This window comes from Adiantum capillus-veneris, unplaced genomic scaffold, assembly GCF_014529385.1.
Source record: "Adiantum capillus-veneris isolate H3 unplaced genomic scaffold, ASM1452938v2 Hic_scaffold_803, whole genome shotgun sequence".
NCBI classification, from domain to species: domain Eukaryota; kingdom Viridiplantae; phylum Streptophyta; class Polypodiopsida; order Polypodiales; family Pteridaceae; genus Adiantum; species Adiantum capillus-veneris.
The window spans coordinates 55,252-69,498 of record NW_028221788.1 but is presented as its reverse complement, the minus strand read 5'-3'; the positions used below and the strand labels follow the sequence as shown (position 1 = coordinate 69,498).

Sequence of the window (14,247 nt, the reverse complement as noted above, 5' to 3'; positions counted from 1 at the left end):
CACTTTTTCCCTTTCAAAAAGTGAGCCTTGGGGCAGTTTGGATTAAAGACACACAAGAGTTTTGGGATGACCCTTGAAAACACAGAGAGTTTTGAAAGTAGATCGAGTGGATTTACAGGTGAAAAAGGCTACGAAAGTCTTTCTTTCTTTGGATACAGTTGAGAAGGCACGAGTCTTTCTTTGGATTTACAGGTGAGAAAGGCCACGAGTCTTTCTTTGGATACAGGATGGATGGCAACACAAGGAAGAGGGTTCCTCTTCAGAGGATACGCAGCCTATTTCAACTGCACATGAAATTGGCGAGAGATTCAGGCCAAGCAGAGAAAGCTTTGCAGGTTGTTACTGCTGTGACCATGTTCAAGCAATTGATGGAAAATCCAAGATTTATGGAGTTCATACAATCTTCAATCAATAGCACATCAAGTTCAAGGCAGTTTTGGCATGCCAGGAACAATGTTTAGGGGTATGCAAGGCATGGTGCCCAACCCATGTATGCAAACATTGGTTTGCACCCAAGATTTCAGGGCACACAAGGTCAGTTTGGGGTGTCACAAGGCAACTTGGGTATGGCTGGTTTTTCAATTCCATCAGTGAATATAACACCTGGACATCAACATGTTACTAGCCAGGAGTACAGATGGCTCCCACAGGTGTACCCATTATGCAAACTGTTTCTTTTGACAATTTGGAGTCAATGGATAAGCTAAAGTCATACAAAGAAAATGATCAGTGAGTCCATTGACACATTCAATGGCTTTGATGAGAGGATAAAGGTTTTCTCTTTCCTCGAACAGTTTGACAAAGCATTTGATGGAAGGAGCATTTAAAGTCAGGAAAGCTGCCACTTTTCTGGAAAAAAAATGCAAGTCAGTGGTGGAGTACACTGTTGTTACAAGGACAGACTCCTTCCACTTGGAATGATTTCATATAGGTACCAAATTAGCCAAAGGCTAATTCAAAACAGGTACAGGATGATTTAACAAGATTTCTTGCGAGAAATCTCGTGTAAATCAAATTTGTCCCAAGAGCTTCAGGGAAGCTAGAGGACAGTAATACAAGTGATCTGGAGCATTTTAGGAGCTAAAAACAGAGAATTCAGTGTGCTGAATTTCCAAGACAGATTTGCAAAAGTGCTCTATTATGCGTGGATAATCACCTGGATATGCGGATTTTTGGTTGTGAAGGTTTCTACTACAGTTATGCTGCCAAAATTGGGTCAAAAAGAGAATTCTCAGCCCAATAAAAGTGACAGCATAAGGGTAGATCACAGGTTAATCTCCAAAGATCAAGATGAAGAGCAGAGAAAGATTGTTTTCGATGCTCAGTATGCAAATCAGTGATATTGCATAAAGGCTGAAATTGCCTGAGAGTTGGAAGATTCACAATGCGTTTCACGTGAGTCTTCTCAAACCCTATGTGGGTGATGTCCCAGAAGATATGCCAGCTGAAGATCAGCCGGAAGTCGAGGAACTTGACGAGATCTTGGTCCCGGAACAGATTTTGGCACATAAAGAAAGAAAAGAAAAGGCAAGGTTGCAAGGTGCTGTTTGGTAAAGTTCAAAAGCTATTCACCTCTGGATGTCAAGTGGATGGAAAAAAGTGAACTTGCAGAGTCACTAAAAGTATGGGAACTTAAAACTTGGTTTGCAACCTACCTTGACTCCTTGAGATTCAGAGCTACATGGATTGTCACTGTGACAATGGCTTCTGAAAGAAATGATGTACATGTTACTTACAGTGAGCTCAAATGAAGTGCATGTTACATGAATGTTAGAGCTGTACAGATTGTCAGCTTGGCAATTGCTCTTATGGAATGTCCAAAAGTTTGTTTAGTGCTATAGAAGTGAGTATTTCTTGTCAATTTGTCAAGGGTACAACAATTATTTCTATTGAAGAGTACATGTGTAACTGCATTCTTAAATTGTCGGTTTGGGTATGCTCTAAAGGTTACTGGATCCAACGTGTACTAAAAGACAGTGACAAAATGTGACGCTTCCATTTTGTCATTGGAAAGTTATGGACTCAAAGCAATGGCAAAGTGTGACGCTTCCACTACGTCATTGGGACAGGGTTCACACGCAGGCAATACATGTGTCGACGAGGTGTTGAATACACCAGGGTTGACAATGAGCATGTATGTGTCGTGCATGTGTCGACAGGTGTTGAATACACCCGAGTGTTGACTGTAAGCATGTACGACATAGGTGCAAACGAGGACGTTTGAGATTTCAAGAAGAGGGGGTATGTCACCAGCCAGTGGCAATTCCATTTTTATTTATTTTCTCTTTCTTTGGGGAATTTCGTTTTTACCTTTTGGAAACACCCCTCTAGAAATCTAACTGCCCTGCATTGCATAGCCAGTGTGGAACTGTTCAGAGAGAGTCTAGGCCTGAGGGCTAAAGAGCACTAAGGTTGGACAAGGACTATGGTTAGCCAAAGTGGGGTCATTGGCCAGCCAAAGCCGAATCCTTTGCTACATAGCCTACATTTCAGTTATGGGTGTGGCTGCAATGTACAAAGAGGGTCAGATGACCTAGAAGAATGTAATGGCACTAGAAACTCCTAAATTTTAGGGACTGCTATTTTTGACGGCAAAATGTCTTCGCATCATTACGTGCAGTTTGACATGGGGATCATTTTGTTACTCTGTGGCCAAGTCAACAGAGGCTGCATGTGAGATATTTTTAGACCCGAGGGTCTAGAGTGGGAAAATGCACAAATGAGTGACACTTGGCACTCTGAGGCAAGTTTACTGCTTAAAGAGAAGGCAAAAACATGATTTTCAGCTGTGAGCTCGTTTTTGAGTGCTGACACAGGTGGGAGAGCTTCAATGGAGTGCTGGCTTACCCTCTATGTACAGTGAGGTGCAGGATGTCATGACCTGCACACCTCTCACTGCTCTCTCTCTCCCCTATTCTTTATGGTTATGCCCCTCTAGTGGGCTCATCAGATTGACCAATGTACAGTTGTGTGGGTTCATCCGCGATTGCCGAGGCAAGAGCCTCTTGCACAGGTACTGGAATAGCTAGCGGCTAATCCCCCGCAGGTATAGGTGAATTCGGAGAGGTTTCACGCCCGAAATCTTGTCCGATTCAAAGGGCAAGTAGCCCTACAGGTGCGGGAGCTCGAGGTCTTGCTACAAATGCGACCGGCACGCGAAACGGAGCCCAAAACAGGGAATTACAGCCTGCTGTGTATTTTTGCAGGTTTAGGGTTTTGGCCCTAAACGGACCCTAATACCCCCAGGAGGTTCGGGGACGCAAGGGGACCGCTGTATAGGTGATCTGGCGCATTTTCAGGGCAGAAAACAGAGAATTCAGCGTGCTGCAGATTCTCGCCAGGTTTTGCAAAGTGTTCGTATGCGTCGGGAAAGTCATCTAATGCGTGGGGATACTGACTGTGAAGGGTCCTAGTACAGTTATGCTGCCGAAATCGGGCCAGGACAAAGAAATTCAGCCCAGATTGTGCGGGGCAGCTTGTAAGGAACCACAGCTTTTATTCCCTCTTTTAAAGAATAAAGAAATACCGAAAGGGGCGCCTATTTAGGGGCCAATCTGGTGTCTGACTTGCATACAGATGCATTCTAGCATCTGTATCCCATTCCCCTCTCTTGTGTCATTATAGCACAGATGGAATAGACGACTAATAATGGGTGAAAGCTAAATCAAGGTTTGAAGTAAAGTCTACCGCCCTTTTTGAAGTTAACAGGCCGGTTACAAGGCCCCTCGGCCGGGATCTGCAAGTCAGCTCCATTCTTCAGTGTCTTGACACATCAGCAATTTGTGACATGCTCTGATACCACTGTCACAAGGCGGGCACCACGTTCCAAGTCCTAGTGCCTTATGCCTGTCAAACTTGACTTTTTGGCATACTAAACAACTGCGAACAAACTCATCGACATCCTTTTTGAGCCTCGACCAGTAAAAATAACGCTCAACAACATTCAAGGTGGTATCTATGCTGCGGTGGCTTGAAAAAGGTGGACAATGGTACTTTGTCAAGACCTTTTCCCTCAAAGACTGTGTAACACACAACATCGTTTTCCGCATCAAATAGCCGTCCCATATAGAATAGCCTACAACTGTCTCTCCACTCTGTATCCGGTGAAAGATATTTGCAAAATCACGATACTGATCTACCATATCCTCGAAGCTTCGATGATGTATCGCGGAAATAGCCAGAACCAAGGGCTTTCTGGACAACACATCTGCCACTAAATTCTTCTATCCCTGAACATTGACTGTCTTGAAATGAATGTGACAGGATGTTAACCCACCTCATCTCCTTTTCCGAAAGCTGCTTCTGCCACAAGTAGCGTAAACTCTGATGGTCTATGAAGACAGGAACATCAGCTCCGAGTAGAAAGTGTCGCCACTGAGTAAGAGCATGGATAACTGCCAAAAGCTCTTTCTCATAAGTTTGTGCAACCAATTTAGGACGTGAAAACATTCCACTCTTATAAGCAATGACATGGCCTTCTTGCATCAAGATTGCTCCAGATTGCGACCACAAGCATCACAATAAACTTCAAATGGCTTTGGCAAGTTTGGTAAAGTCAATATTGGTCCGGTTGTCAATTTTTCCTTGAGAATCTGAAAGGCTACAATCTCTGACGGTCCCCGAGTGAAAGGAACCCCTTTCTGAGTCAACACATGCAACGGTGAAGCTATCTCTGCAAATTTTCGAATGAACCGCCGATAATAGGAGCAAAAACCCAAAAAGCTTCGAACTTCATGAACATTCTTCAAATCGAACCAATGACAAATGGTCTCAATGTTGATCGGGTCCATCTTTACACCTTCCGCTAAGACGACGTGTGCCAAAAAGTGTCTCGCAAGGAAAACTTGCTTTTTTTTCCGCATTTACAATCAGTTTATGTTGTCGCAGTGTCTAGAAACTTGTAACATATGGTGTATGTGCTTTGCCTCACTCTTGGAGAAGACAATGATGTCGTCAAAGAAAATGCCCACAAGTGATCGGTACTCTTTAAAAATCCTATCCATCATGCGGTAGAATGTAGGTGGAGCATTCGTAAGGCCAAATGGCATCACCAAATAATCATACAGACCAAAAGTCATCGTGAAAGTTGTCTTGTAGACGTCTCCAGGAGCAATTCAGATCTGATGATAACCACTCTTTGGATTAATTCGGCTAAAGCAAGTAGATTCTAGAACCCTAAAGTTTGTCGAGTATATCATCGATCCTCGGAATGGGGAATCTGTTTTGGTTCAATATTTCTTCATTTTGGGCTCGGCTAAATCGGTAAGGTGGCTGATTCCGTGGTGTCCTACCGGGAATCAAATCAATCGTATGATCTTTTGGACATGCAGGAGGTAACTCTCTTGGTAAGCCTTCATGGAAACAGTCAAGTTGAGCTTGCAAAAATTCTTGTCGTTCCTTGTCGAGGTCACACATATTTGACCTTTGATCATCATGCAGTTCTTTCAAGAAGATCGAATAAACAAAAAAATTGGATTTCATCAAGTGGGACGGACTCGCCTTTCTGTTTTACATCAAGTACAATCTCTTTGCCCTTCTCATTCTTCAAGATGGCCATCCTTGCCCTAGAGTCGACCGCAACGTTGTTCTTGTGGAACCAAAGGATTCCTAGGAGGACGACACACCCTTCATCCCTTGTATTGTTTATAAGAGCCCTTGGGGCCTCACTCTCCAGAACATCTGGATGCAGAGTTTGAGAGCAGAGGTCCCTCGAGAGTTATACCTTGTTGAGATCAATAAATAAAGAAATACTGAAAGGGGCGCCAGTCTTTGGGGCCGATGCTTATGGGCACGGAACTTCGACTCTCTCTCTCTCTCTCTCTCTCTCTCTCTCTCTCTCTCTCTCTCTCTCTCTCTCTCTCTCTCTCTCTCTCTCTCTCTCTCTCTCTCTCTCTCTCTAAGTTCAGTGATTTTGAAGTTTCTGTTAGTGTGTTGCTATTGATTTCTCGCTTGGAGTATCCAAGCCGATTACAGTGGCATCAGAGCTTAGATAGATTCTTCTTCTACGAAGGATCCGATCCCTTTTGCAGCGCGCACAAATTCTTGAGGAGAACACGACAGAACAGTCGAGATTTTATCTGTATGTGAAAGAATCTTCGTGTCTCGACCTTGGACTTATTAGCCACTCCCACCCTTACTACATCCCGCATCGGGCGTGCTCCCGTCTTCATCGCTCTGTCTTACAGGGCATAAGCCATAGAGAACTCCAGATTACACATGGGTTCTCGCGGAGAATTTAACGAAGATAACACCTCTTGGGGGGGGGGGGGAGAGAGACAAAGAAAAGTTGAAATCGGGTGTGGAAACTGAGGGAAAGAATGAAGATTTGGGTAGAGAAATTTGCTAGAGCGAAGTACAAACCTCAACTGCAGGTTAACACGTGTGAAAAGATTGATCAAGTACTCTAGAGACCCGAGATGTGCGAGACACTTGAAGGATTACCCGATTGATGAGATTTACTCGAGATGGCGTGAGGCCATTGATTCTCCTCTCAGGTCAGGAGGAAAGCTAAAAGGATAGACAAGTGCAGAAAAGCGGAACTTATACTCGCACAAAGAGCTGGACTGAACTCTTGAAAAGAAGATGAATCAAAGGACCACTAGAAGATAAGCGAGAGTTACAGAGCAGCAGCCGAGCGCGGAAGAAAAGGAAAGACAAAAGCAGGATTGGTACCAGATTTTGTGGGGACCGCTGACTATGATCAAATAAACGAAAGTACCGAACTTTGCAGAGCATGGAGAAGCCAAGGCAAACTTCGACCGAATTGGCGGCTCGATTTGGAATTACACCCAAGGAAATGGGGCCACAGGCTGAGAATGTTCTATCGGCACCCAGACGGGATGGCCCATTACACCTATCATTGGCAAACTATGTTTGCATTGTCAGGGGTATTTCAGGCACGAGGACTTTTACATCATGCCTTGGCAAAGTAGAGCCCCAAAAGCATTGAATGCTCTGCAGAGTGAGGCCCCAAGGGCTCTTATAAACAGTACGAAGGATGCCCAAAGTAGAGCCCCAAAAGCAATCACATGAAAAGCTTTAGTCTCAAAAGCATCTGCCCCAAAAGCTAGCGCTGCCCAGCAGCTAATGCAAAATCCAGAAATTTGTACGATGCCACGCCAACAGTCAACGCGATTCGCGGGCTGTCCATACCGCCAGCATGCATTGCACAATTTTTGCCTTTTTGTCCCTTTGGGCCCCTTCGGAGGGGTACCATAAGTTGGTACAACTTATTCTTTGTTAGTTCCTATTTTCGGTATGCCACGTCATCATTTTGTGACAAAGAGATTCGCTCTTTTAAAAAGTTCACCTCGGCAAATCTCACTTGACATGGTTATTCACCCATGTAGGATTGGGATTGGGTAGCTAGACTTTCCAAAAAGGTTGTTGAGGCAACTACAATATTTGCTTGCAAGGCAGTCAAAGGCAGTCAAGCAATACACATAGCAGAGTTTTTGCCTCTTCATGTGGCTCTGCAAGAGGAGAATCTCTTCTTGAAGTTATACCACTAGACAGTGTATGTTACCACGATTCCAGAGCAACGCATACAGATGTACGCCATTTGAGGCAAAGATGAAGAATGGTGGGGTGTAAGGAGTCTGGACAATTTACATTTGAGAAATCATTGTTTGTCATTGACAGGCCCATTGAAAAACATCCCCTTGCAACATAGACTAGCCCCTCAAACCTTTGAGGAATCAGCTAGATGCCAGCGTGGAGGGATCCATGCGCTCGGGACTTGCAGCTTGTAGAGATTCTTCAACCATCTGTGAAGCACATGAGTCCCACTTTCCTACACGCAAAGTCACCAGAAAGCAATCTAGATCTACAACAGCATGCCTGTTTGTTGTTATGTGCTGGCTAAATTGCTAATACACCACTTAATTACTCCTTGTTCCACTACACTGCTGCCTCCCTTGATATAAATTTTTCCCTCTTGGCCCCATGGAAGCCCATGCTGGGTGATCGTACTTCTTTCCAAGCAGGTGGCTGGATGTTTCGTACTAATCTTTCGTGAAGATAGAAAGAGCATTCTTAGCAAAAAGACATCTCCGACTTGCAGATGATTTGAAACATTGTATGTTGTCAAGATTGTTAATGAAGAATCTCTCATTTTAAACTCTGCCAGAAATTTCAGCAACCAGCTCTTTGTCAAACTCAATTCTATTCTGGCTCCACCCAATCACATAATCAGGGCTCTAACTATAAGCTTCCTTGCACTAAGTTGCTTTTTAAGTCCAAGGTTTTGTTCCATTCCTGAAAAAGGACATTTAACTTGATTGCTCCATGAATCATGGATATTGTTCGATACGTCCTGCTGCCTATTTCTCCTTTACAAAGTGCAATATTGGTTTGTGAAACTACTACAGAGCTAAAGACCAATCCCCAAAAAGTGCAGCCTGCTTTTAAAATCCCCAGACCAGTGGAGATGACTCAAAACCAATGCAATATTTTTCAACCAAACAAGGTCTCTTGTTGCCAAATTTAACAATGTTTTTTCAACTAAATTTAACTTACGTGACTGATCCAAGAATCTGTCTTTAGTTGTTTGTTAGCCACAACTGAATTTATAAGCGAATGAAATACCTCAAAATCCTATCAGTACTGGCAAACTTTGAATGCCGCATCTCTGCCTCGAACATTACCTCTCTACGAAAGCTATTTGTTTCTTTCTTGATCTCTCCAATGCTTAGCTCTGTCTCCTCAATCACTGCATTTATGTCATCTAAGATACGCTCACTCTCATCTCGATATCGTCCTATCTGAAGCTTCACAGCTGCACACTCATCCTCAGCAATCTCACTTTTCTCCTCCATACTCAAGGGAATCAGCAGCTCAGGTGGTGATGTTGGTTGAGCCTTTAATGACCCCCGTTGGCTGCTTCGACGTAAGCTCCCCATTCTAGAATCTCTCCCAATGCTCTCAATGCCATCTTCAGGGGGTACTCTAAGACTAGATCTGCTTGTTCTTCGAGCCTCAGACCCATCTTCCGTCTGTCTGATGTCCTCCTCCAATGCCTCCAATTGGAGATGGAAATGGTCGGTTCCCTTACGAGTAATAAGCCGCTAAAAAGGGGAAATTTTCGTATGTGAGTATTCTGTACATGGCACTGCAAGATTATTTAGTAACAACCTGTATTTTCTCACATGCTTTCACAGACAACATACATTAGATGTCATCCAGGCTGAAATTGTTCGTTGTTCTGTGATATGCTTTAAAAAAAGACATAATTTCACTAAGCACCAGGGTATACAAGTGTCGGACAGATTGCACCACCAAGTTGTCTTTGTGCCTTGGTGTGCCACAGGCTCCCACAGCCATGGTCGGCCAATGGGTAGGGGAAAGCCTCCAACTACCTGGGGAAGACGGATGATCACAAAAACTAACTTGACAGTAAAATCTTGTCCCATGCCATCTGCAAGTATGGATCAAACTTCAACTCACTAATCGCAAACTTGTCAGCATCGACGCTCTACCTGAGCACTAGTATGGTGCATGTACATACAGTATATAGCTAACCTGTGCAAAAACATGCAATGACTTTGAGTCAGTGAAAACATTCAGAGGCTTGAAGAAGAGCTTCAACTGCAACAGGTTTACTTTAAAGCATTGCTGCATTAGGGATTCCAACCTGGTACACAATGATTAGTCATCTTATGATTAACCAAGATGTGATTAATCAACATGACCAGAATAGGCTGGGGTGGGAGCCAAAATTTAACAGAAACCCTTGCCCTATGAAACCCAAGTACCTGTAAAACCTCCAGTAAACACTCCTCCTTTATGTCACCTGGAAGTATTCACTGAGCACCAATCGTACTTCACTTAGCATCAGTGCATCTCCACTTTCCAAATGAACAAACTCTCAGTTTCGTGTTTTTTGGTCGTGTGTATTTTTCTTGATATCTTAAATAGAACACTCACTGATGGTATTCTCTGCTTTTCTCGCTCGCTCTCTCTCTCTCTCTCTTTTTGTGTGTGTGTGTGTGTGTGTGTATGTGTGTGTGTGTGGGGGGGGGGGGGGGGGGGGGGGGGGTGGTTGTTGTTGTTTTCACTCACCGTGAGATGGTCCGATAAGACAGTATTCTCCACGCGAAACTGGACATGGCGGCGAGAGAGTTCATCGACGTCCTCCCCCTCCGTCTCTGGAGGCTGATGAGTGTCCTCCCCCATGGTCACGCTCACATAAACGAACCCGCCAGAACATGCACAGTTTTTGTTCGAAAGAAGTACATTCCGAAAAAAACAATCACGACGGGTTTCAAAAACAATGATAAAATTGTTAGGTTGAATTAAATCAGTGTTTCGGGAAGGATTACGTCAGCTTAACCTTGAGCCAATTGAAAATCGAAACTAGTTAGCTGCAAATCATGGTGAGAAGAAGACAAACCGATGAAATATGTGAGAAAGTCGTCCAAAAATTATGCAAATCTCAAAATTTTTGTTAGTATTTTCGATTTTCTTCTTTGTGAAGAGGAAACTTGATCAACAGTCGCTTAATGAAAGAGACTTTCTAGAACGTTAACACTGACTAGAATCAAGCTATAAAATACAAAAAATGTAAAGCCATGTGAAGTTGTGAAATGAAAGGTGAAATAAAAAGAACTAATTAATGTGTGTGTGTGTGTGTGTGTAGAATTTATTAGAATTACAAGGTGAAGCTTCACTTTAGAATTCTAAAACAATAGAATGCAAATAAAAACATATATGTGTGTGTGTAAAATTTACTAAAATTATGTAAAGTGAAGCTTCACTTTATCATTCTAAAACGATAGAATGCAAGAAAAGTAAAGACATGTCAGGATGTGAAATGAAAGGTAAGCCTCCATCATGCACTGAAAACAATGAAAATCTCCCTAACCCAACACAACACTAAAAGTTTCTCTTATACAACCCAAAACTCAGAAAATCCTTTTGAGGGTCTTTTATACACAACTAATTGTACGTGAAACAAGTAAAAGGGTCGCGGTGGCTTTTCAAAACAATAAGAAAGTGATAAAATCATTAGGTTGAGTTTAACTGAAAATTATTGTTCAGGAAAGGATTGCCTCAGCTTAGCCTTGAGTCGCTTGAAAATCAAGACTAGCCGTTTACAAACCATGGTAAGGGAAGAAAAATTGATGAAATATGAGAGAAAATAGTTCAAAAATCTTGCATATTTAAAATTAATGCTAGTATTTTTTGTTTGCTTCTTTGCATTTTTAAATGGCTATCACCTACTACTAGCAGCCTTAATATTATATTCATTAATTGAAAAGATTCATCTCCTTATGCCAAGGCTGGAACACTCACCTCCCGTTAACCCTTTAAAAAGTTATGCGCAAGGTTCGAACTCACATGTGCTGCTCCATTGCATTAGAGACTCCTACTGTAACCAACCCAGTATCGGGCTGATGCTGCCAACATGGAGAATTCTTACATATTAATATATATATATATATATATATATATATATATATATATATATATATATATATATATATATATATAAAATCCATGTACGAGTGCCTTCCTTGCGCGCTACACTTCTGTCTCATACCTTCTTAGTTTGCTTCCTCTAGCCTTGCTAATGTCTCGCATCAAATATCGCACACGTCGCCACTATCTCGCTCTTTGCTACCAGAGGTATCAACTAAGATTCGTATGTTTTTAACATTTTCCCCAGACGGTATCCCCTACTCGGCCAACTGTCGTCGCTTAATAAAAGAGACTTGCCCCTAATATTGACTAGAATTAAGTTATAGAATGCAATAAAAGTCAAGCCATGTAAGGCTGTGAAATGAAATGTAAAATAAAAAGAATTCATCAATGTGTGTGTGTGTATCTCTCTATAGAATTTACTAAAAATATGCAAGGTGAAGCTTCACTTTAACATTCTAAAACGATAGAATGCAAGAAAAGTCAAGACATGTCACAATGTGAAATGAAAGATGAAATAAAAAGATCTATTTACTATTTTAAAACTGAAATAATTTTTAAGGTAAGTCTGAATCATCATTGAAAACATTGAAGGTATGCCTAACCTAACTCTTCTCTAAGGCTTCTTTTAGAAAGCCAAAAATTGTCTCCTCAAACTTTTGAGCTTATACTACGATAGAGTATTGGACAAAGAGATATGTGCCCTTAAGCTTAGAAAACAAGGCGAAGTCTTAAGTAAGAAGAAGTATCGGACGATTTTAGGAAGGCAGGACCACCTGAATTCCCTAGGCCTGGGGAAAATATTGGCTATCGGTAAGTAAAAGATCTCAGAAGAACATGATAATGGACCCTATGTATCAAGGATAAGGGGCGAGTTGGTTGGGATGGTTGTTCTGCTAGCCGATGTAATTATGATCCCTGGATGACGCCATGGCTCAACACGAGCATGACAAGACCTTGTAATTATTTGGGATAATGAATTTAATTCACTCACAATTGTGAGTTTTGCTTCTTCTTCTTTTTTTACAAGGTGAAGTCTTCCCAGGGACCTTCAAAAGGCAACAAAGTGACTATTGAGAGATCATGGGAGTGAAAAATCTATTTTAAAAAGATAAAAGCTCATCATGATCTCCGCCAAAAAGAGAGAGAGAGAGGGGGGGGGGGGGGGGGGGGGGGGGGGGGGGTAGTGTTTAAAAGAAACTTTTTACTTAGTCCTTAATGTGAAGGGTAGATTTATAAAGTTAATCTATTAATTGTTATTTATTATTAAAAGTGCACAAACTTCATCCATAACAATTAAGGTACAAAAAAAAGGTAATTATCTTTCGTCAAAAAGTTACAAAGCTTAGAAATTCACGTTCTAAAAACTTTGAGCTATTAATTGTTTGTCTATGCGCGCGTGCACACACACACACACACACACACACACACACATATATATATATATATATATATATATATATATAGAGAGAGAGAGAGAGAGAGAGAGAGAGAGATTCAAAAATGGATGTTGGGTTTAATATTTACAATATGAGATGAAAAGTTGACATTAACATATGTTTGGCATGTACAAAGTGCATTGCCTTTCCTTCCCTCACTCTTTTTGGCATGACTAAAAAGAACTTTGCATTTTTTGGTTCAAATTGGATACAAAAAAAATTTCAAACCCTTCACCAAATGTTCTGATTTCAAAGTGATCAAGTCTCCACAATTGGAAAAAATAAAAACTCCTTTCAAAACATCTAAGATGCAAACTTGAAGGGTGTAAAATATGAAAAGCTAATTGCAATTGGAAAGTCTAAAGATTTTTATTTTATTAAATATAAAGGGGTGGCCTATATCCAATGTGCCATGCTTTTGTGGAATTTAGTTTAATTCATAAGCTTAAAATGATTTGTGGTACACAAAATAGAATCAAAAGTGTTTTAAGGATCAAACTTCAAATCATTTGTGCACCTCCTCCCCAAGGAAAAAAAAAGAATGAAGCTTTTAGAAAAGATCATTTGAAGGAAATAATTTCTTTCTCTTCAAGACTTTCAAGGCTCTTTTAAGGGACACATCTAAAACAACAAGAATTGAACTACTTTCATCCATATGGATACTAAAGCCTTTATAGGCTAATAAAGGTCTTTCTTTGGAAGGCCAAAAAGATAGTCCTTTTACACTATTCATGGAGGATACCCATATATAGACAAAGGCATAATAAATATAACGAGCTAATTAAAAACTAAACTAATATGCTATCTTATTTATTGAAACTTCAAGATTCGATTTGTCAACAAGGTCCTAAAATATAAAACTTGTCAATGTAAAATTGATGTGTGAAAAATGCTCTCTCTCTCTCTCTCTCTCTCTCTCTCACTCACACACACACACACACACACGTAGAATAACAAGCTTTGAGTTCAAGGCTTGTCGAAAAGATCTTTGAGGTTTCTTTGGATTATTTCTAAGACATTAAAGTTACTCTCCTCCCTCCCTCCCTCTCTTTCTCTCCTTCCTTCCTTCCTTTTTCTCTTGTATGCAACATGTCGCTAAAATACTCACATTTGATATAGAGAGAGGGACCATCCTTCATCTTGGGGGTTGTTGTATTCTTATCGGGTTAATATAAATTCTCTCAACTCACAATTGTGAGTATGGCAAAAAAAAAAAAGGAAATACGAGACCATAAACAATAAGTGATATTTTAGGAATTAACTTAATTTTAATCATCAATACACAATGAGATGGAAACCAAATGCATAAGATCTTTGCAAATAGAATGGAAAAGTAAAAGTCTCCATCATGAATGCTTAAAACTTGTTGACATGTTTAAACGTGTCTTAG

The 14,247-nt window shown here is 41.2% G+C and overlaps 1 protein-coding gene across 3 annotated transcripts; it reads right to left on the bottom strand.

Annotated features, from left to right (window-relative positions):
* Positions 1-5,815: 5,815 nt before the first annotated feature.
* On the bottom strand, positions 5,816-10,228 carry LOC147416573 (uncharacterized). Of its 3 annotated transcripts, XM_086508249.1 has the most exons (3): positions 10,060-10,195; positions 9,168-9,519; positions 5,816-9,065 (listed from the first exon to the last, which is right to left on the bottom strand). In XM_086508249.1, exons 2-3 carry the CDS (start codon positions 9,408-9,410, stop codon positions 8,568-8,570), a joined length of 741 nt encoding a protein of 246 aa, XP_086364375.1. In that variant the 5' UTR covers positions 9,411-9,519; positions 10,060-10,195; the 3' UTR covers positions 5,816-8,567. The 3 variants fall into 3 exon arrangements, with proteins under 3 accessions (XP_086364375.1, XP_086364377.1, XP_086364376.1); XM_086508251.1 differs by lacking the exon at positions 9,168-9,519 and having other exon boundaries at positions 10,060-10,228; XM_086508250.1 differs by lacking the exon at positions 10,060-10,195 and having other exon boundaries at positions 9,168-9,964.
* Between the last annotated feature and the right edge of the window lie 4,019 nt (positions 10,229-14,247).

Excerpts from the sequence above, each read along its gene's own strand:
- LOC147416573 (XM_086508249.1), bottom strand. The coding sequence starts at position 9,410 with ATGGGACAAGATTTTACTGTCAAGTTAGTTTTTGTGATCATCCGTCTT. Across the intron at positions 9,066-9,167 it reads CAGCCTGGATGACATCTAAT|CGGCTTATTACTCGTAAGGG; the intron begins GTATGTTGTCTG and ends TCCCCTTTTTAG.